This window comes from Eufriesea mexicana, unplaced genomic scaffold (genome assembly GCF_001483705.2).
Source record: "Eufriesea mexicana isolate 0111107269 unplaced genomic scaffold, ASM148370v2 scaffold2438, whole genome shotgun sequence".
In the NCBI taxonomy this organism is placed as follows: domain Eukaryota; kingdom Metazoa; phylum Arthropoda; class Insecta; order Hymenoptera; family Apidae; genus Eufriesea; species Eufriesea mexicana.
In genome coordinates this window covers 71,521-94,442 of record NW_016910515.1, presented here as the reverse complement: position 1 = coordinate 94,442, position 22,922 = coordinate 71,521, and the positions used below count along the sequence as shown (strand labels likewise).

Sequence of the window (22,922 nt, the reverse complement as noted above, 5' to 3'; positions counted from 1 at the left end):
TGTAATTATGTATACTATACTGTATATGAATATATGATATAAAAATAATTGTATATATATATATATCGGTACCTCGTTTCCTTCTCTGCCCAATAATTAACAGGTCTTCCAGTCAACGGCAATTACATTAAATGTACAGAAGGAAAAAGTGAGAAAATGAGGAAATGAGCAAGAAATAAAGTAAAGTGAAAATAGTAGAGGAAATGCAAAGAAAAAACTTGTTAGAGAGATAAAAATTCAAAATAAGTAATTATTATAAGTAACAATGCATGATTAAATTAATAATACAAATAAATTATCCGTTAAACCATAAAGTAATTTCCAATTTTAGGAAAACTTTATTTTATAATTTATAAACATCTCTCTTTTGAATATTATTCCTCTTTTATTTATTACAATACAATATTTTCTACTAAAATGTTTATCCATATATTAATAATTTTGTCTTATTAGTAAGTTATATTGGTATATGATATTTACAATCTCTAATCTATTTAGGTTCATTGTGTTTTTAAGATTAGAAATGCATATATATGTATATATAAATTACTTACATGAGCACTATGAAGAAAAGAGGGTAACTGTCATGGCTTCTAAGAATATTTGAAGACTTATTGTCTTAATTCAGTTAAGATATTAAATCTTTCGCTTATCGTGAAACGCTGAAAGGTCCAAGAACAGTAGTATAGGACAAACATCCAAGAAAACTTAATAGAAAGTTCAATAGTTTTCCTCCATAATTCTGACCACACTTCGCGGCTGTAATGCGAAAGTCGTTGCGTAAATTTCAATAAGAACAATGAGAACATCCATTTTGTAGTTGGATACTCGCGTTGACGACTTCTATCCGTTTATGCAAATGAAAAAAATATTTGGCTACGGATGACGAAGCAAATGAAGTAATCTTAGAATGGTTTCAGAAATTTTCATGAAAATTTGTTGTCGTAGAGACTGATTCCTCATTACGAGAAGTGACTGTATTTAATAGTAGTAACTCGATGTGAACATCGGTGACAATAAGAGAAAAGAGGTACTTTATTAGAGGATTAATCGTCAAAACCCATGCAAAGAATGTAAAAGCTTTCCTACAACGTAAGATTGTACGGGAATTCTTTAAATGCATGGTTTTTACTTCATTAGTTATATTGCTTTAAATGAAATACAAATTAATTTTTCTAAGGTTCGAACATAGGGTAAATGTAGCATGCTGATATTTATATACTCTGCCTTCCTCCAGTTCGTCATTATCCTCTTGCTCGCGTTGCAGATGATGTTGTTAAAGCTCGCGAAGTCACCGGAGGACGACCTCATCCTTAACGGTTGTTTCGGAGGCTGACACATCTGCGGAATATATTCGTGACTTTCTTAAACTTTCACCGTTACCATAGCTACCGTAAACCTAAGCCGTCTCAAAACCTACCTAGTTTAGACCAAGAGATATTTTATAAATAATATCTTTAAACTCTATAAAACAAGGCAAGTACGAAGCAAAAATATATGACATCTGCCACAATGGTTTTTCCTACTATCAAATATAAATACCAATGCCTCCATCTTTTAGACAATTAGAACAGCATCCGACAGCAGTAAACGCACACATATACACACTTATGCACTTACACCTATACACCTATACATATCAGTCGATGACATATAAATATATGTCCATCTTGTTTACTATTTAAATCGAAAATATATTCCAAAAAATACAGAAAAATGACGATTGCAAAGTATAAAAATATTTCTGTGATTTATAGCAAATTGGTTTATTTTTTATTACCATCTCACTTTAACCTACGCTCATAGTTTAACACGTATCGATAGCGATACGTGCTGCTATTTTGATAATTTTTGCAAATCGATAACAAGTCTTGTAATTCCAAATAATGATACATTAAATTCTATGTCAGTGTATGAAGTGATAGTATCTGGTATTTAAACATTTCACATAAACGTATATAACAGTACAACTATTTCAACTACTTCTACTTTAATCGAACTTTGAAATTTTGAAAGAAATCAAAACAATGATGCTAATAGAAAGCAACGACGAAGAAAAATGAATATAATTAGGGATACCGTATACAATAAATTTCACAAATTTACAGTCTTTTTAATTGAATATGTAACATACCGTTTATACCACGGAGGATGTACAGTGTTTTCCTTTCCCAGATCACCCGTAGATAGTCAATATTTATGTTCTTGAAGAGCAAAACGCGAAATAAGCAATCCACAGAACACGACCATTGGTGTTTATTCAAGAACGATACAGATTTCCTTTATCACAGAGAATCCTATAGCAAGGGAAAAATTTATGATGATTATTTGGACCATCAGAAATCTTATAAGGCAACAAATTCTGTTGTTACTTTCCGAATTTATCGCGAGAAAGGAAGTCTCTCCCCGAGCATTGCAGCGATCCTGTATTTCCTTGCCCCTTTTTCCTTTTCCTCTTTTTTAAACGCCGAGGCACATTTAGATTAAGCTTACAGCTAAGGGATAGGATATTAAGGATGGCAGCAAAGGTTAGAGAAATTCTCTACTCATTTGTACAAATATAGGATATCCCATTTGGATCTTTGTATGTAATTACGTTTTATAAACTATTTTTAAAAACTATTTAGTTTCTGAAGTTATTTGGAATAAAACACACTCTGTTCCGAGGAGAACAATTTACGTTGGTAACACATTTTTTCTAGATGTTTCCATAATTTTGAGGTGACTGCGTTTTATGTGCAACTATGTGTTTTTATTCCGATAGGCGTTTAACCTATTTCAAGACGAATTCATTAACTTGAATTAGTCTTTCGGTCTTTCAAAGTTAACCTAGGGAAGATTTGTAATCCAAAGATACCATTTTCATCCCCCGAAACAGGATAAATTTTGTTCGAAACGTTGTTTGAGACAAGCTACAGTTTGGTAAATAATTACGTGTAATTGTTCGAATGGGACATCGTGTATATAAACCAAGTTATACATAAAACCATGACCGTTTCTTCCGTTACCCAATATTGCCGATGTGTCTCATGTTTATGGCACTGGTTTTCGTGTCCCGAAGTTCCTATGCATTTAGGCAAATGCCGTGCAAGGTTTAGTATGCACCAAGAATTCGTTATCTCTCCTAACCCTTGGCATACCAAGTTGGAATGATCCATGTTCTTTATCGAAAGAGGTCCTTAAGGAACTGTATATGGATATGAATGCTCGCCTATTGTCTCTTGGCCTAAGCAAGATAGATTTCAAGACAGTTTAGGTTTATGTTGACTTACTTGACGGTAAAAGCTTGACGAAGTCTCAGATGTCTTTCGCAAATATGTCCATCTCGCAAGTAACTGTTAAGGGGAAGACAGCATTAACGTAGGCTCGATATCTGGCAAATGTGACGTCAGTGGCTCTGATCGACAAGTCTCGTTACGTGAATCAACCTGAATAGAAATGGGTGCGAATAAGATATAAAAATAGTACAAAAGCATAGTTGAGAATTTGAAGGATTTCGAGGACAGGTAAGTGAGATTGAGGGTTTTAAAAAGTAGCAGTTGGGATTTTCTAAGAGTAGCTAGAAATGGGAAAACTAGCGACCATCTTAAATATGACAGTTTACTTGTATAGATTTTATTATAGATACGTCCTTTTATATTATATATGTAGGTTTATTATAATTATTATTAATTGAAGAAATACAGATTGATAGTTGACCAGCGCTCAACTATCGACCCGACTTGATACACTCGTCCTTGCATTCTGATTCTCGCATTATTCGGCATCCCTTTTGCATTCATTCATTTTACGCATTGCCAAACGCTCGAAGGTTCTAGAAGCATTTTTACGGAATCGCTCGCTCTTCGTGTACCGCTGATTATTTAGTAAAAACATTCTCACGATCCGCAGTCTTATCCTTCCGAACACTTATCAATCGTACCGGCAAACGATTTTCTACTACGCCATTCATACACCTGCCACATGTATAATTAATATATATTATACATAATATGTGATATATTATCGTATTAGTTTTGTAATCATGTCTAGATGGAATCTGTGAATATTATTGACTAGAAACACTTATTTTGCACACATTTCCAGTTATTGTTACTATTCTACTCTATGTAATTTACAATAAACAAATCTCATTCTGTGACATATCTTACGAAATATTTCACAAATCGCTAACTTCCATTTATTCAGGTACAAATACTTACAATTTCGATTACTGAAAGAAGCAAAAGTATACAGGTTATCTCGCGTAACCAGGAAAAGCTATGTATATCTCTAAAATTGTTTGAGATACAAGAACTATCATGAGTTAAGATTAAACGGTATGGAATGTTGCACAAATTAAATGTAATTACATTTATTTCTACGTATTTGTGCATCTAAGAAATGCAACTGCATTTTTTTCCTGAATGGAACTTTATAATTTTGATTTCCCTATTCGATGCATATTGTTAATCTCTACATCCCGAAAATTAATCCTCGATATATGGATTAATAAGTTTATACCATCTGTCGACATTTTGATATTTAAATTGCTATATTAGTTCTGATAGTTATATTATTCTATGAATTCTTATACACTTTCTGATAGTTCTGAAAGCTATGATTCTTCAATATAATACTAATCGTTGAATATTTAACGAGTCTTACTTTTTAATCCATTATGAGGTCAGACTCACCAGTGTCGAAGATGATGAAAGCGATCGCAAAGTTTCAAAGCGTGACCGGTTATCTTAATGATTGTTTAAAATTCTATTTAGCTAAACGCAGGAAAAGGGTACAGGATAGATTGAAACTGAATATTAAAAAAAGTACGCGAGGTAGTGCTATCGCACAAATATACTAAATGTCCATTTGTTATTCCACATGTAAAAAGAAAGGAAAGTGCTAACATTATTAATGTTGATTTTAATATGTACATGTATATAGTATTTTCTTTATAGTATTTATTTCCCAGACGTTTCCTTGGAAATATTGTGCGACGATTCTTACATGAGGCGAAAACACTGTCGATTTATTAACTTTTAAGTTAATAAGTTAACTAATAAGTTTAATATAATAAATTTTCTCATATTTACAAATACTCACTATAGAGATAATAACTGTGAGATTAAACGCAAGATTATGGCCAAATTTTCCGTATAAATGCAAATCAACATGAAAACTGCATAAATTCAACATACGTGAACAATCGGTGAAAATAATGTGTTCTCTGGCACTTATCTATAATGCTTTACGATACATACATGAACATAAATGGAAAGATTTTCAGATCACGCGGTGAAATGACCATCAACCGATGCATTCGCCAAATTATTGCGAAATAGGAGGAAGTTGTTCTTACGAGGGGCAACACGCTTCATCGCATCGAGCCAATTTCGGTGAATTGCTGATATGATGCGAATAGACAATGGTAAAGAGCAACGTTGCACTCAGAACGCTGATATAACGATGAAAATTGAACTGAACTTTGAGAATGCATCAAAAATATTTTGACATATAATTGAAAACTTTGGTAGTTTAGTGGTAAATGACTTTATTTTTCTGACGTAGGGTGGAATTAAGCGGAATACGAATGTTTAATAATATAAGGTCGATGGAAATGAAATATTGGTTTCTCGATGTTTGAAATTATCATTGATTTATCATACCTCGTACTTTAATTTATATCGAATAATTAAAAATCACGTTTGTAAACAAAAAGAGTTATTACTGTTTATGCATCTACATATTAAGAAGTGATACAAAATCGTTAAAATTTCATTGTTCAACGTTATAAATTAAGGTAATTTTCGTCTAACGTTTATATGAATTTAAACTTGGAACATACATCGTACCAGCTGCTACAAATATGAATTTTGCATTAGGAGGCATTTATATATATATATATTAAAATGGTTAAGCGTTTAACGTTGCCTATCATTCATCGCAAATCTCGAAATATTTATTGTAGTGAGTTTTGAAAATACAGTGTATCCCGTTTAAGCGTACACGACGAAATGTTTCTTTAGGAGTTAATGTTACAATGAAAATGTTCGTATAAAAGTTACTTGGTATAATGGGGCACATCGTGTGGTATTAATAACTTTTTTGTATATGGAGTAGAGGAGGAGATTTCAAGGACATGATATTAATTATGTAGGATTGGCATTCACAGTGAAGTGACAACTCTTTTAACACAATGATATTTATTACGAAAACACAGATCATTACTCGACCAGCGCTTACGCAGTACCATCACGACACACTCGCTCTTGAACTCTCATTTTAACACTCCCTCGAACTCTAATTCTAACATTGACTCTCGCATCATTCGACATTTTTATTATATCCATTCATACTACGCATTGCTAAACGCTCGAAGGTTTTAGAAGAGTTTCCTGAATCGTTCGTTCTTCACACATTATCGATTATTTAATAATAATATTCTTACAATCCACATTCGCACCTCTTCGATCACTCATTAATTGCGTAATGACGGTTATTCGATCCCCTACTAAGCCATTCGTGCATCTGTCACTAGCTACGACAAACACTAGAAACCCACTATTATAATATCGTTAAGGAGATGGTCGTATTTAACACGAGACCTACCAAGCGAGTTCAAATAACCGTTTTCAAAATTTACTTTATAATCGTACATTTATTGTTATTTCTTTCGCTCATCTGACTTTTTGTAAATTCTTATATCTGATTGTTTAATTTCTCGCCTTCCGTTTTTCTCTTAACTTATTTTTTACCGAGGAAAATCTTTGCATACCTTATATGTCACGAGGAGTCATTTGACTTCGTACGAAATTTACGTATTTTTACACCGATAATAAAACCACTCAAACTTGCATAATTTGTAAAAAATTTGTCTGCGGAAAATGCGTGATGGAGAAACCAGTCATATGTAAAGGGTATAATAAATTAAAAATTTTATTTGTAAAAATAAAAATACACGTTTGATTATTTTATTGTAAATCAAAAGTTATGTGGCGATTTATTTCCTTTAATGAATTCAGAACTCTTTTCTAAAAATTAACGTTTATTATAAGAACAGGTATGTGAAAAATACCGATACGTTTAGTGTTAAAAAAATTAACATTAGGTGATACGTGAGTGTAAGTTATAACTTTACGCGCGGTCGAGGAGCCTCTGCACTTTCAATATTCGAGACAAATTTATTAACGAGCAGCTTACTTTTCGTAGAAAAAATCGAAAACATTTACACTTCCTATATTTTATTATTATAGTACAGTGATTGTTTATCGTACAGCATAAAATCTGTTCTATGTTATTTTATAATCCTTGGTGTGTCTTAATATGCATAACCTCTATTTTATTATAACTGCTCATTCAACTGAGACGAATATTTACTGCAATCTGTGATGCCGAATCTGAACTTTGTTTAACGCGATGAGGTGGAACATAAAACAACTGCACGTGATCGACGCGTGAACAGGATAGGGCTGGCACACAATTCTTGATGTCCTTAAATATAAGGAAATGAAAAACTGTATGCTTATGTAACCACTAAACTGCAAACATAGTACCGATCACGTGAACTTTTTGTTTATTTTTTCTGTCTCTTCTCGTAGGACCGAGTATAGCGATTACATTTTCGGCAATAGATGCGACATTTTTTCAAGAGCATATATGTGGACGAAGCAATTGGAAGAAACGAGTTTGAGTCTGAACTCAATCCCTGAGGATTTCCCAATGTCACGTTTTGATGAAAATCGCCCTGGGTAGTTGTCGTTTCGAAAATTGGGCGTTCAGCGTGTTTGTGAGGGCATAAAAAATCTGATAGCAAAACTCAGCAACTCGAGTTGCGTCGGTTGTGATTTATAACGAGTATGATTTATAACGTTCTACATGGTGCGTAATATTTCCAAAATTTTACGGTGAGATTTTATACATCCCATTTAAAATATCTAAGCTTATATTAATTTCTCGATAAAAATGCAAAATAATGAATAATCATTGAAAGATTTTTGTTGAAAATATTTTTAGGTAACAGCAAGTAATTTATGAGTGATTTAAATTAATCGAGTTATATGAATCACTTTATACGTTATAAACATCACAATAAGCTTTTATATTTTACAAATAACGTAGCTTATATACTAGTATAACATTTATATTTTACAAATAACATCAAATTGTTTGAAATTAATAAATATTTATATCTTTGTAAATACCGAGTATTGTTATGTACACTCATACATAAAAGTGTTCGAACACTCACATATGTTAAGTCCAACAATTGAAATATATACGTTATACCGAAATGTTTAAAATCATATCATACGTATAAGAATGAGAAAATTTGCAGATTATATTAGCGAAATTAAAAAGCAATTCAAAGTTATGTAAGATATTTGCAATGCACTCGTTAGATATACGGTTCATAGTGGCGTTAATGATTTCAATGGACAGTCCACTTAAGGCAGTCGTAAACCAAAAAAAAAAAAAAATGAATCAATATAATATCGAAACTTCTTATTTTCTAATTAACTGTATCTCTGACTGGTATTGTAGCGAAATCATTTAATTTAATTTAAGTGAAATCAGGTTGTATGATTTAGTAAATAATTTTCACGCGACATATCATGAATTGTGTTCTTTGCTTGTGAATTTTCATAATTTGATTTCACTTACCGACTCGTGGCATAAGATTCAGATACCCGAATATCACAAAGTTTTGGACCCCGGCTCGACTTAACTACTACCTTACCCGATTTCGTTTTCGAGTATAGAATTGTCATAAGCTTTCAAATGTTGACCCGAACTCGAGAGAAGTACACGATCCGATTCCTAACCGGAAATGTTGGATACTCCTACACTCTTAGATCTGATGTACAATATATATTTATATATTAAGCTTTTTTGAACGAATTACGATCAATTGTGGAATAGAGAATTGTAATTATTTATTATTTGTGTGTCAGTATCTACTATTTAATCGGCCACTCGGTCCCCTAGTTCTTCGGCTTACTGATACTACGAAGCACATTCGTGGATTAAAAAGACATTACCCCCTTGAATTACCAAATAGACCTAATGCATCAAACTAATGCTCTCTTTATCTCGTTATGTTCCTTAACAGTCACATAACTTTACGCTGGTATTATCTAAATCTGTTTTACGAGTAAAACAGGCATTATCCTTCGCGAGTCGTTTTCTATCTTACGGAAGCAGAAAGAACAAAGGGATTTCGCATTATATCTCTTGATCTGCCCCTGAATTCCATTTTCTTTATAATAATGAGATATAGAAGAAAATAAATCTGCATGTGGAGCTTGGAAAAATTGAATTTTGTAAGAAAAGGTAGATTTCTTTACGATTCTATCTCAAATTACTCGGGAACTGCCATCGAACAAACAAGCTATTGCACATGAAAATGGAATGAAAGAAAGGTCCGTTTCATACACGAAACAATAGGAAAGTATTTGGAGGATGCATCTTCTTGTAATAATATAGCAAAAATTGCAAATATAGTTATAAGTATATAATATACAGGATAAGTTGTATAATGAAAAATTAGAAAGTTACGTGTATAAATAGAGAGAGACATTATTTATAATTTGCATTTATTTAAAAGTCTTAATGTCAAAATCCATTAATGTCAGAAATTACATTTCATGTAATATTTAAAATAATGTATTTGAAGATCCAACCAAATTACTACTGTTCCTTTTGGTCATTTTATTACCTGACGATGGATTCGGAAGGTCAAAATTATAATTGATGGGATGTTGTTCATGTCGTTTCTGATATTCTAATGCAGCATACATAGAGTGACTATCAAATGCACAAAACTATTTTGTATACTATTTCTACGTTTATACTCTGAAGGTAGGCAATATTTCGGTAAGTAGGCTTATGCAAAAGTTATATTTAAGTAACGTTTTGAAACTGCCTCCATACCAGCTACAATAATGTATATAGTAATAAAAAATATAGATCCTTATTTAAAAATTCCAAGTTGACTTTTATACGCTTTTTTAAGGTATTCGCGGGATCAAATAAATTACAACACAATTTATCGTAATCTGTCTTCTTCAAAATCATTTAATTTTTATTTAAGTCACTTTCTTACACTTTGTTGCATCTTTTGAGATATTTGCTCTGGGAGATTAAAATGCGCCATTTTGTATAGTCTATTCTTGTTACACGAAGTTGCACGTAGTTCAAGCACATTTACTCATAAATTCTAAGGTGTTTGTTTCATTTCATGCGTATCGGTTTATGATGCATCAATTGCCATCGAGGAAGTGTGGTTGAAAAACTTTCGCGAACGAAGTAGCGAAATGAACACAGAAACTATTTATCTTTTCACTGGATATGTTGAATTCCATTCATTTTCGTTACCTAGATGGATTGAGTCGGTGAAGCAAACTTTGTAACTAGATAACCTTCCACTGGTATCTCCCTGTTGACGCTAAGCAAAATTTATTAACTTTGCAGAAATACAATTTACCACGGCTAATTAATAATCATCGCTAATTATTTAGCATTAATTCTGGCATATAAATTATGGCAACAATTTGAGATTACGTGCGATAAATACAGATATTATCCCAACTCGACAAAGAATTCCACAGACTGGATTTATTTAGACAAAGGAAAGAAGTGGACTTAATGTATAACTAGTTCGAGTTCCGAACGAGATTAACGATATTTGTTACTAAAAAACTCAGACAGTAAATTGAAATTACACGATAACTTTTAAACAGTGTATATCTTTACTGTAGAATACTAATTATACAAGTATTCTACCGTAAGTACCGTTCAATATAAATATTAAATGGCCAGTGATAGAACAACGATTTAAAGACATCTTTACTATCATATTTTATATATTGTAGAATATAACTGTAACTAAAAACTGTTATCTTCAACTTTTCAACGCTTTTTGAAGATCATTTTGTATATTATATATTATAAATTTACAAATAGAATGTTACATTTTTGATTCGGTATGATGAAAGTACAACGAAGATACAAATTCAGCATAAGTCATTGAAATAACTTACAGTTAATTCAAGACAACAAAAATGATCTGGTTTCAGATCAGAGGAGAACCGATACTTTTAAGTATTACTGTAGCCTGTTGCGAAACGTCATTTACCGTGGGACACTTTATATAATGTAGAAAGTAAAGCAGAACGATTCACAAACATGATCATGCCGTATTATTTTCCTCGCGCAAACTTAGTTTTAAATAGAATTTAGCTTACCAGCTCATTATCTTTGTGTCAAAACTTTAGCATCCAATCAACAATCGATAGCTTTACGCCTTCACTGTGAGTGATTGATCGTTCTTACCATCTCCTTTACCAACACTTCGTACACTTTTCAACGTGTTTCATCGGTAAGCTTGCTTCTAAATTTTGCTGATACGTCATTAATAGAGAGGTCAGACACGAGATAAATTATGTAAGAATCAATTATTGTGAGAACTACTGGATAATAATATAATTGTGGATATAATGTCCTGCTATTTTTAAATATTACCCACTATACGTTTTTGGTGCCGATGTGTGTCATAGACCGTCCAATATTTTGGAAGCTGATAGGAATCTCGATGTCCCTCGAGCGACTGATCGAGACACTGTGGTTTCCCATTGATACTTTTGATTAAATTCCGTTTAACTTTTGACATCGATAATGTTAAGGTCGCATCCTCGATCGATCCGCGATTGAAGCCAGTGGTCTTTGCGTAGTTACACCATTGATAGTGTACCTATCAAAGGATCGTACAAAACTTATTTCATGCAAAATTTGTTTCCACGGCATTGAACACGAGTCGAGATTCTTTCGAATCTAATCGGTCCAAACTTGCGACGTATCAAACTTCTCGTTGAAGATTAGACATTCGTATTTTCTCTAGTAGTATCCTTCGTTGTATCGGTAATTCCAAGGAGGAATGATCAATAGTAGACCAAACTTGGATGGACTGAGAGTTTGGCAAGGGGGAAGAGTTTCCGTTAGTTTCCGTTAGTTCACTAAACTTGACTGTCAATGTACATATTGTTTCCTATCTCTAGAAAATTTTGAATTGTTAACGGTCTCCTAATTAACTGAGAGATGAAACGAAGTAAGCCAAATAATTAAACCTCAATGTCACGATATATCCTAAGTACTGTTTCGACGAATCTGCTGTCACTCAGGAATGGCTAAGGTTCCCAATTTGTGTCATCAACTATTGTTGATCTTATACGTTAACAGACACGCTTTATTCGATGGAGAAAAAATACGAATTTGTAGACAATAACTAACACAGGAGAAAGAGGAGAAAATACTTTCTATTAAGATAAAAGAATGTATAAATGCGAATATGCAACTTGGTGTCGATTCTAGGACCAACATTAACGGGCAACCCGAACTTTCTTATCAAATGTTCTGCCTGTGGAGCCGTAAACGTACTACAAATTAACAATTGAAGTTTTGATGTTTTTGATTTTGATCTGTTTTACATCTTAAATTAAGTTTTCTTACCGAGGTTTAAAATTTTGTTAATAAGTTATATTTTGCAATATTAAGTTATTGGTTTCGGTGAATAAAATGATCAATATTCGCGTTGATGTCAAATAAATTTTAGAACTTGCAAATTGTACAGAAACTGCTTTTCTGCAGATCCGCTGATCTGAAACAGTCGTCGCATGGAACTACTATAATTTAGTAGTGATATTAGTAATGATTTTATACGCGAAAATAAGTCACGAAACGAGAATAACATTTCTTCATTTAAGCCTCGTCTTTGAGAAAATCGTGTATTATTAATAATACACAATCGATATAGAGTGTGTTCTAGATCTCCATTAGTCGAATTTAGCCAATGTGTTTGAATGATCATTCTGAGCAAAATACGTTATATACGCTATAGGTTTACTCGTCTTCGTTTTCCATATGTACATGTGGGGCCATTTTGAGAAAATTAAACTGATTGCACTATAATGCTCCTTAAATATAATCCATTGCAAAAGCAGTACACGAGCATTACATCGGCATATTCCCCGTATGGATACCTTACAACCATTCTTCAGCCATAATTGTTGTACACTTGAGGAATGACCAGTTAATATCGTTATCTCTCATAAATATCATTAACTAGGTCAATAATAATCCTTATCTATAGTAAACATAAACATCGCACAAATGTATAGCGTATTTCAATGCGGGTGAGAATAGTACTCTAACTCATTAACTACCAGCATTTTTGTTTATATCTTGTAGTCGAAGAACAGACTTATAGAGTATAGAATATTTTTTACCCAGAATGGTCTCCAAAACATGTTTGTAAAATCAGTTGGAATCTGGGACATTCTGTACATAGACGTGAATTTTGCATAAGAAAGAATTGGCCTTATCCTAATTTATGAAATCATCCAAAGTAAATATGAAATAAAGAAAGTAACGATACGACTGATGAAGAAATATAATAATATGAATAATAAAAAGTGAACCAAAAATTAAATTTAATAACACAAATAATGTAAAATCATTACCGAGCCCGTTGTGCCACGATTTTGGGGACATCTTGCCTAAACAGATCAAAAAACTTATAATAGGACGTTCTTTCAAAAACCCCTCTATCGTCTACGTTGTTCTTTACGTTTTTCTTATCTGTAAGTAGCAGGTGAACTATAACGAGTAATTGATTAAACGATTCTAGATGTTCTCTAGCGTCTTTTGTCTCGAGGATCGAAAATCTTTAAGCACTGCTGTGTCGCAATTTGTGACTCTTTGCATTATCGATGTTTCCTTTTAAAAGAACAGAAGCTGAGCTGTGTTTGCGATGAATCTGAACTGAACTGTACCAAAGAAGTGAATTTAACTTTCCGACTTTAAGATTTTAAGAAATCTCCTTCGATACCCACTATGGAAATCAACATTCCAGTTGAGAATCTTTTAAAGCTTCTAAATGTTTAGTTATCTTAAGAACAAGAACCAATAAGCAGACTCCCAGAGCTTTTGTGCTTCTCATCCAAACCTAATTCTTCCTTTTTCGGTCGAAGCTACATGGTTCTCGGAAGTTGTAGATCTTGACAGCCGACTTTAAAGTTAACCAATTGCCCTACGTGCTCCAATACATTGGTGATCGCCAAAACCCTTCGGATATCCTTGATTTATAATACGACTGTGAGCCCTTGTGCCCTGACATTGAAAGGTGCTCTAGAAGTAGCTAGTTCCTTTTTTGAATGCCAGGGATTTCAAACATAGCGCGTAACAATGTATCTACTGGTTTAAATCTCTCTTCATATGTACGATATACTATGCAGGAAAGTCTATGAACCGGAAAAGAAGAATCTGCGGATGAAAAAATTTGAAAACTATTGTTTCATTCATAAAAACTGTGATCATAATATACTTTTTAGATTACGTAATATATTTTTATTACTAAATTCGTAAACTACAAAGAGAGGCGAATTGGACGACGTAGAAAAATATTTTATTTTCAGAATTTGAGACTATAAAAAGGTAATTTGTTGTTTCAATAATTATGTACGACCTCGTCTCTTATACATAATATTGATTTTACCAGAATAAATGGATCTGTTTATAATTTGCTTACCGAACATGAACCCTTCGGATTTCTATTTCTAGGGATACCTATAATCAGTATTTTATGGAACATCCATTAATAGCGTGTAAGCCTTCAAAATGAACAATACAAATATATAGAAATGTACCAAATCACTATTTGATTTAAGTTACACATTCAACTTCATTTTGTTATTTTTTATTACAAGTAGTTATACAGTTGTGAAATGATGTATGAGCAATGAAGTCGGAAATACTTCAAAAAACGAATCACATTATTGTAGTATTAAATTATTAAAGTAAAGCATGTTACTATTTTAGAATATAATAACAAAATTATGTGGAGTTATTTAAACACACAAAATAATTCTTGTTTCTTATTAAAAGATAATATATACAAATTTTTTCATACGAGCATTCTTTATTTAATACTAACACACTTTAACCTAAAACTTTTTCCGTTATACAGGTAGAATTGTCTCAAATATTTTCACGATTGATTCGCGGGCCACTCTGAAGTACGCTACCGTCCAAGTATTTGAAATCTGTTAAAGCATATAATCTACAACGTGTAACAATAAGGCATGCTAAAAAATCGAGGCGCCGCAATAAATATGACCACTCGTTACAACACTTACGGAGTTCTTGCCCTGATCCGTTTGACTGAACCTAGCTCAGATATATTTGATGGATATACCACAACCAAAGTTTTCCCGAACCTGTTCATCCCTTAAATTAACCACTTACCAATTAAGACAAAATTAAGACAAAATCTCCTTCCAGTTCCATAGTTCATTCTCCGACAATACAAAATGAATCAATAGAAAATCACACCGAACACGTATCTAGACCTTCAGACCCAATCGAGCGACAAAATTAAACAGAACTGAATCGACGACGGAACAAGAAAGTACTCGATCAACAACAAACTAGACGGACTTTACGGAACTCGACAAATCAAGAAATCACTTTATCTCAACTAGATTTGTATGGTTAAATTCATTAAGGCCAGCGTCTCGAATATCATTGTACACATTCGCGTTTCGAGATATACAATTTCGTGAAACTCAAAGTAGTTGTGCGACTAAGGACGCAACAGAATCACTCCTTCGATAACAAAGAACCTTGCATCTTTTAATTGAAAAAGTTGTACCTGATGTTTCAGTTACTAAATATTTATTAAATTATTATACATACTTTGAAATATGATAAAGTAACAGTATCAAATCATTATATTTCTTAGAAAATATGTATCTTAATTTACCACTTCTATCGTAATAGTCCATTTTAATAAAAATATTTTTGAAAAACTAAAAAATTTGTTGTTTGTTTAAAGACACGAAGTATTATCACTCTCATTTGCAAAAATATATCTACTTCGTTATTAAAGAGAAACAATAATTACATCAGTTTGTATTCGTTTCTTCTCTCCATGGACCATGAACGTGATTTCAAACTACTGAACGATGACGTACATGAATTATAGTAATTTTCACTAATTATTTATTCCACAGACACTTACAACAAAATCGTTGTTTACTGTTAGATTAGTATCTAATCTAAATATCTCCACCTTTAAACATGCCAAAATATTATTCGTATTATTTTCCTCATTGGAAAGAAGGATACATTACTATTATCTGTTACGAATTTCACTCGATATTTTTTGTTAACTTTATATTACTACCGCACAATATTTATGCGATATTACGCATTGTATAACGTTTTAATAGGAATCAGCACATTATGCGTGTTATTTATGAAATCTTCCCCTGAACCGAAAGTACCTAAGTTTGGTCTAGAATATCTTCATAGACTAAGATATGGCTACACGGTCTGATGAATCAGCAGTTGCTTCCATTGAGCAACAGCATTTCCATCACGGTCTGCTGAATTTTCGAGCATAAAGTAGCAAGTTCAATCAATGTCCCGTGTATGTAATAGCATGAACATTTATAAAAGTTCATCGAATCTTTCGACTTTAAACGCAGTTTGATATTGACAAGATCAAATTATGTAAATGTCAATTTGTTCTGTAGTTAGCTGACAAATTAGAGAGTACCATTAGTTACCATCGATCTGTTCAGTCGCGCTCTGATTGATCAGTTGTCGAAGAGTAATTTCACAGCTTATCGTTCTCTAAAATTATATTTTTACTCAAAGAGTAACTCGTACTTCAAAATCAGGCCGATTTGAATGGCGAGTCTCTCGTCTCGTATGTGCATAATTAGTGTTACTGGTTTAATCGAATTTATAATAAAATAATAGGCAGTATCATTAGCAACAGCTCTGTTAAACATTCAGTGTAATTACCATTTAATTATATTTAATTATTATCAAAGAGAACTAGAATACAAATTAAACTTAAATTTAATTTTCAAATGTAATTGCTTGTATGTCATTACTTGACTTCATTGAGCATGTACAAATCAAACGAAAATCATGAACAGTTGCAAAACTATAGTAAAGCGCAACGCACGGTATGTTTTGCAAGAAATATGGGAAAAAATTTATCTTTTTGATGTCACATACGATTTTGTAATGATTTATTATCAAAATTACAGAAATAATTTAACGTATTAAATGTATCGTAGGATGCCAAAAACATTTTTTAATTTTTCGTCCAGCTTCCGAAATTAATATGTATATATTCTTTATTTTTATCGAAGGAATATCGGTTCTGCGTGAACGACGTGAGATGCTGAAAGAGCGAACAAAATAAAACAAACAAAGATAGTAAAGATGTAAAAAAATAATATGAGAATAACGCAATTTTAACGCATAAAAACAAGCTTCTTCTCGTCTTATCTCTCCGATACCGAACGACATACGTCCGAACCGGTCACAAATTATATTCGCGAGGATTCTTTAGGACTCTCAACTCAGGGTCCTCGTTGTATCGCCCTTTTATGTCTTTTCAGGAGCTCGATGACATGTTTTAATTAATCGTTAATTGGCTTATACGATTGAGCCGATTAACGATCCGTCCTCGCGAAAATTTGTACTTTATGTGGACTTTTTTCTGGACATGTCCAATACATACAGATTGTTTAGTGAGTGGTCTGCAGTGTGTGTGATACTCGATGTGTACACAAGTGCCTTTATGGACATTTGGACTTGCGTTCAAATCTTTTGTAATGGTTTAATGTACGTGTGGGACATTTTGCGCGTATTCATCGTACATTATTTATGTGAACATTTATTATACTTAAAAACTATCGAATTAACGCTAGAATTACCGCACCAGTAAATATGACTGATGGGTTTGATTAAAACCCACGCCCCTGTTCGTGTAACAGTATATCTAATAAACAACATATTATTTCAATTAGTGTGAGATGAGAAAAATGAGTACAAATATAAATATTTTATAATGATTAGTTTCATTTTATAGTTTTATTTATAAGTCCTTTATATTTTACTTTTGTTTTATAAGCCCCGAAAGTGACAAAACGATTGAAAGCTTCTGAATTATTGCAAAAACTGAACGATATATCAATGGAAGGCTCTGATATTGAGAATGATAAACTCTATGCCTGTGAAGGTGAACCAGAAGAAAATGAAATTGAACTGTGGGGTACTCGCGATGAACCTTTTGGCAGCGAGAATGAGATTTTAGACAAAGAAAATGTTCAAAAGTTCTCAGAAAGTAAATTTGAAAATATTTTGAATATACGTAAAAGAAGATGTGCTCGAGTGTTTTTAAGTTCTGAAGATGAAAACGTCACTGAATATATAAAACCAGAGATGGATTCACGAGCGAATCTCTTTGTTTACGTAAACGGTGTCAAATAGGGTACTGGAACACTAATAAGGCTACCACCATTTGTAATTAAATTCAAATTTTTTATATAATTTAGGTAAAGGAAACAAGTACATAGCTAATCTTGGTTGATTTCTAGCGATGACATTGCTTTCCCACTTGTTTCGCAGTGCTAGATACATTGATGCTTCTTAAGCTATGTATGTAGATATCTCCGTTGACACTTCGAATGTCCATAATTAAAAAATACAATTTTTCGAGTTTTTTCGTTCTTAATTTACTTTTTAAGGCAAATTGTAAAAACATACCTTGAAATTGAACACATTGGTTGCTCGATGTACTGTATATTAATTATATTTCTTTTTTTTTAATTTATATGGGTAAGAGAAATGATGTTTCTTGTTCATTTTCCAGTTAAGTTTTCTATCTGTAAAATATATGACTATATTTCTGACATTTAAAAAGTATATTCATTATAAAATATAACGAGGCTCACTAATATTTCTATTGACTGCCTCTGTGAGCATATCTATCCTTCATAATTAATAAACAGTTGAAACTCTGTGTTGAAAAGTTTCAGCAGTCGCTTAAATTAAACTCGTAACAAATTTAAATCAAATTTATAACTTTGTGAAATATAATTAAACTGCGATATGAAATATTAGATTATCGTAGAAACAAAATAACGTGAGTTTATCGTGATAATGAAATTTATAGTTTAGATTATTTATAAATTAATAGTAGAACATAAAGTGGTAATGCAAATAGTATAAATGGCATAATAGCAAAAGGATAATGTAAATGCGATAGTGGAATGTAATGTGATAATTTTATTGAGAGGAATATTGCAATTTGAGATAAGGAATGTTGTACGATGTTTCAGTGTATAAAAATAAAGAAGTCGGATTAATTGATGTTTCTTACAATTAACGGTTCGTAATTTACGTATGTATTGGTATTTAAACTCTTAAAGTGCAATAGAATTTTTCTAAGAGGTTTTGAATTTAGTAGAAGTAGGTCAGTTTGTACGGATATTTAAAATGGAAACGTCACCTTTTACATTTTAAAGATATTTTAATAAAAAATATGAAACGCATAGGACATAGAACTAATTTTGATAGAAAAATTTGTAATGACGAATGTCTAAAATTACTTTGAGTATAAATGTATATCATTTCTTACCCAAAGAATGATACGAAACGGCAGTATACGTTTTTATTCTAAAGTGTCGTTAAAATTTTAACGAATTTGCACTAATGCACGAAAAATTACTTGCAAAATTCAACCGACTTTAAGGAGAAGAAAAGAAAAATTATGCGCAAAAAGAATAAAGAAAAATCAAAGAGAAACGGCTATTATTATATGTTTTATTGTATATTAATATCATTGTGTACTTAAATTATAAATAAATTGTTCGAAGATGGTAGTGTGATATCAAATGATTAAGAGAATGCCTAAAGCAGAGGTATAGCGTTAGGGCTAATAGGGGGTAACTAAACGTCGATACTTCGCGACCTTGGATATTGCACACTACGTGCTTCTAAGGTGTACTAGAAGGTCTACCCAATTGCTTAGGAAACTGAAGTTTAATTGTCAAAATTTGAGCGTTCCGAAATAGCTTGAATAACACTTCTTGTATTCCAATTTGGGGTATGCTATTGACGAAACTCCTGAATCTGATTGTTCTGGTGCGAGTTAATCGAGTGGAACTGAATCTTCATTGAGAATGAAATTCAACTCACTGCGTCCGCCACTTATGGACAATAGTCCTAACTGAATGAATGATTTGAACTGAATCCCAAACTGATTCTTTTGGTGAAACCTTACTATTCTCTGCGTCTGAATAATCTATTCAGGCTAAATGCCTCAATCTTCTTCAATATAATTATTCAATAAGTGAGTACTTATGTGTAATATTTTATCTTTTCTGGAGTACATATAAAAGGTTTCTGAAAACTTTCAGAGTAAATTACACTTAGGCGAACAATTGACTACTATTTTTTTTATCTTCCGGATGTTGGTCTAAATCTGCTACTGTAATCTTTCGAGCATACTTGAATTTCTGATGCTGAAGGAGAAATGAGTAATCTTAAAAGTTTATATCGGTGACTTTTTTGACTCGAGCTATCATATTAACAGCAAGCAGTATGTAGTATAGGGATATATCATATAAGAATAGAATTTCGGATGAAATTATGAAAGCAGCATGCCTAACTACCTAATTAATTAACTAAAAATACTCCGGTAATATGTTGTATTTGTAATAGCACGTCCTAGTACGTGATGTTTTCAGTTTTGAGCATTTGAAATAATCACTTTATAATCTCGAAAATTTTATTGCTCTAGGCACTTCTCAGAGGAGCTTTAACTCAACAAAGTGCCGTTATCCTCGTCTGTATGGCAATTGATCGTTACGTTTGTATGCTGCATCCACATCATTATCACAAACACACATCTAAGAAGGTATGTTCTTTAAATCATTTTCTTATTATTTCTAACGTTCTTAAATATGCATGTGAGATATTCTTTACTTTCTAACCTCCAAATTCTTCCTGTCATATGCATTAATATCTTAATACTTTCAACAACTAGTTTTACGTGTATCGTTGAATAATTATTGGTCACTTCTATTAAGAATTAAAGAAAACCATTTTTGTTTTATGATATATGTGTAAAACAACTTAACAATACTAAATACTTGAGAAGTTAGTAGATCTAACTATTACAACGTGTCCTTTTTATCTGGAATTGAGTAAATATCTTGAAGAATACGTGATATAAAAAAATGTTGTAGATGAACATTGTAGGATACAAAGGGGAGCATATAACTGACCTTGTCACGACTTTGAAGAACTGTATCTAGGCTATGCTTACATTTTTAAATAAGAACTTATATTTTTACAACACTCTTGTACCTGACTTTGCGATATTTGTAAAACTCTTGCCTGCATTTTCTGCATAAATCATTGTCGGGAATTTTTTCATTTCGGGAACACGTTGTCGAGATATTGCATTATCGAGTGCAAAAAAAATGATGATATTATAATTTTCAGATATTTAATCTGAAAATTGATATTTCCATAATTTATATCTGGTGTAAAAAAACTAACACAAATAATTATACTTTTAAAAATTACCAGAATCTGCAATAAAGAATATAAATTTCTGTCGAGAAATTGAAATATGACATCCATAAGATTTTCCAACTTTTTCGCAACACTAAACAAATATCAATATGACGTGTTTTCTTTGATGTCATATATATATATTTAAAATATTTTCTAGATTACATATTTTTTGCGATATTTACACATTTCCAGATAAAACGGACGCACAGTATATGCAAATGATTTCTGTATAACGTAAGTAAAATGTGGGATAACAGTTAGGGATACAAAATTATAGCCCTAAAAACGACTTTTTGAAAAAATAATTTATCTATTTTTTTACGAAAATATATGTTTACTTATTTTGACCACGTATGCGTATCAAAATCTGTATTACACAATGAAAAATTTTGTTAAAGTTAAAAATTGAGGAAGATTAAATTTATATTTATGCAAGTACTTAAGTGTGTATGAATATTGCATATTATGTAAAAGTTGCGCGCAATTTATGAATTGTGTTATAACCAAATCACGTTTTATAATTACCGTGCAAAACAAAAGTTAACTGCATGTACAGTATTGGTATCTAGAAACGATAAGAACATTTTTTACATCTCGAATTACTGGTATTATTTGAGGACCGAAGCCTATGAAACATGTGGTTTCATTATGAATTTGAAAAAATGTTTCTCCGTCTATTTTAGAAAATAGAAATACTAGAAAAAGTGTGTCAAACAAGAGTTATGCACTATTTTATAATAAAATTAAAAACTAAAAATCTAGGGTAATGCTAAATGAAAAAAAGCTAGTTGAAGACGCTCACGCCTTGCCAGTCTCATTTGAATCTCTGTTCCAAATATTTTTTATTATTTTTTTTTTGTGAACTAGTTGTCCATGAATTTTTTCGCCGTGTCAACTTAAATTTCTAATCTATAAACGAATAATACACGTGAAAAATTGTGTAAGATAATGCGAATATGTGTATCAAAATTTAAATAACCTCGACAAGCTAAAGAGTCGCAAGGAAATTAGAAACGACAAATTTTTAATAAAAAAGATAAGAAAATTTTTAAATATCTAACCAAATAAACTTTATTCTTGAATTCTTTGATATTATGAGTCAAGAGTATATGCGCATAACTTATTTCTGTCAAAATTTATATTAACTTAACCTAGGTGTAGTGCTTTGTAGTTCCGTTATTATGCACGTCTGTAATCATTTGCATTGTTCACATCCCTCAGCCTTGCACGCCATGCTTGTATCTAGTCTCGATATTCACGCTTAACCCTTTGCACTCGAAAGGCGACTCTCCGTCGCCATTTAATCAAATTCTAAAGATCGTTGTTCATTAATATCTCGAATTTGAAATTGCCCAATGACGTGTGGAGATAAAATAATTCTACGTCTTACAATTAATTTGTACTTCTTATTTACCGTTTTGAAAATACCGTCGACTTTATGACAGAAAATTTTCGAATTACTATGTTTCTGTAACGAAAAGATCGCCGAGTGCAAAGGG

The 22,922-nt window shown here is 32.0% G+C and overlaps 1 protein-coding gene across 1 annotated transcript in view; it reads left to right on the top strand.

Moving 5' to 3' along the window:
- The window catches only part of LOC108550011 (trace amine-associated receptor 7d), a gene marked incomplete at its 3' end in the record, with an annotated part of 117,266 nt that extends 96,508 nt beyond the window's left edge, over positions 1-20,758 (top strand). Inside the window, exon 3 of the mRNA XM_017903603.1 lies at positions 20,642-20,758. Within this exon, the coding sequence (XP_017759092.1) occupies positions 20,642-20,758 (117 nt within the window). The remainder of the gene's footprint in view (positions 1-20,641) is intronic.
- Between the last annotated feature and the right edge of the window lie 2,164 nt (positions 20,759-22,922).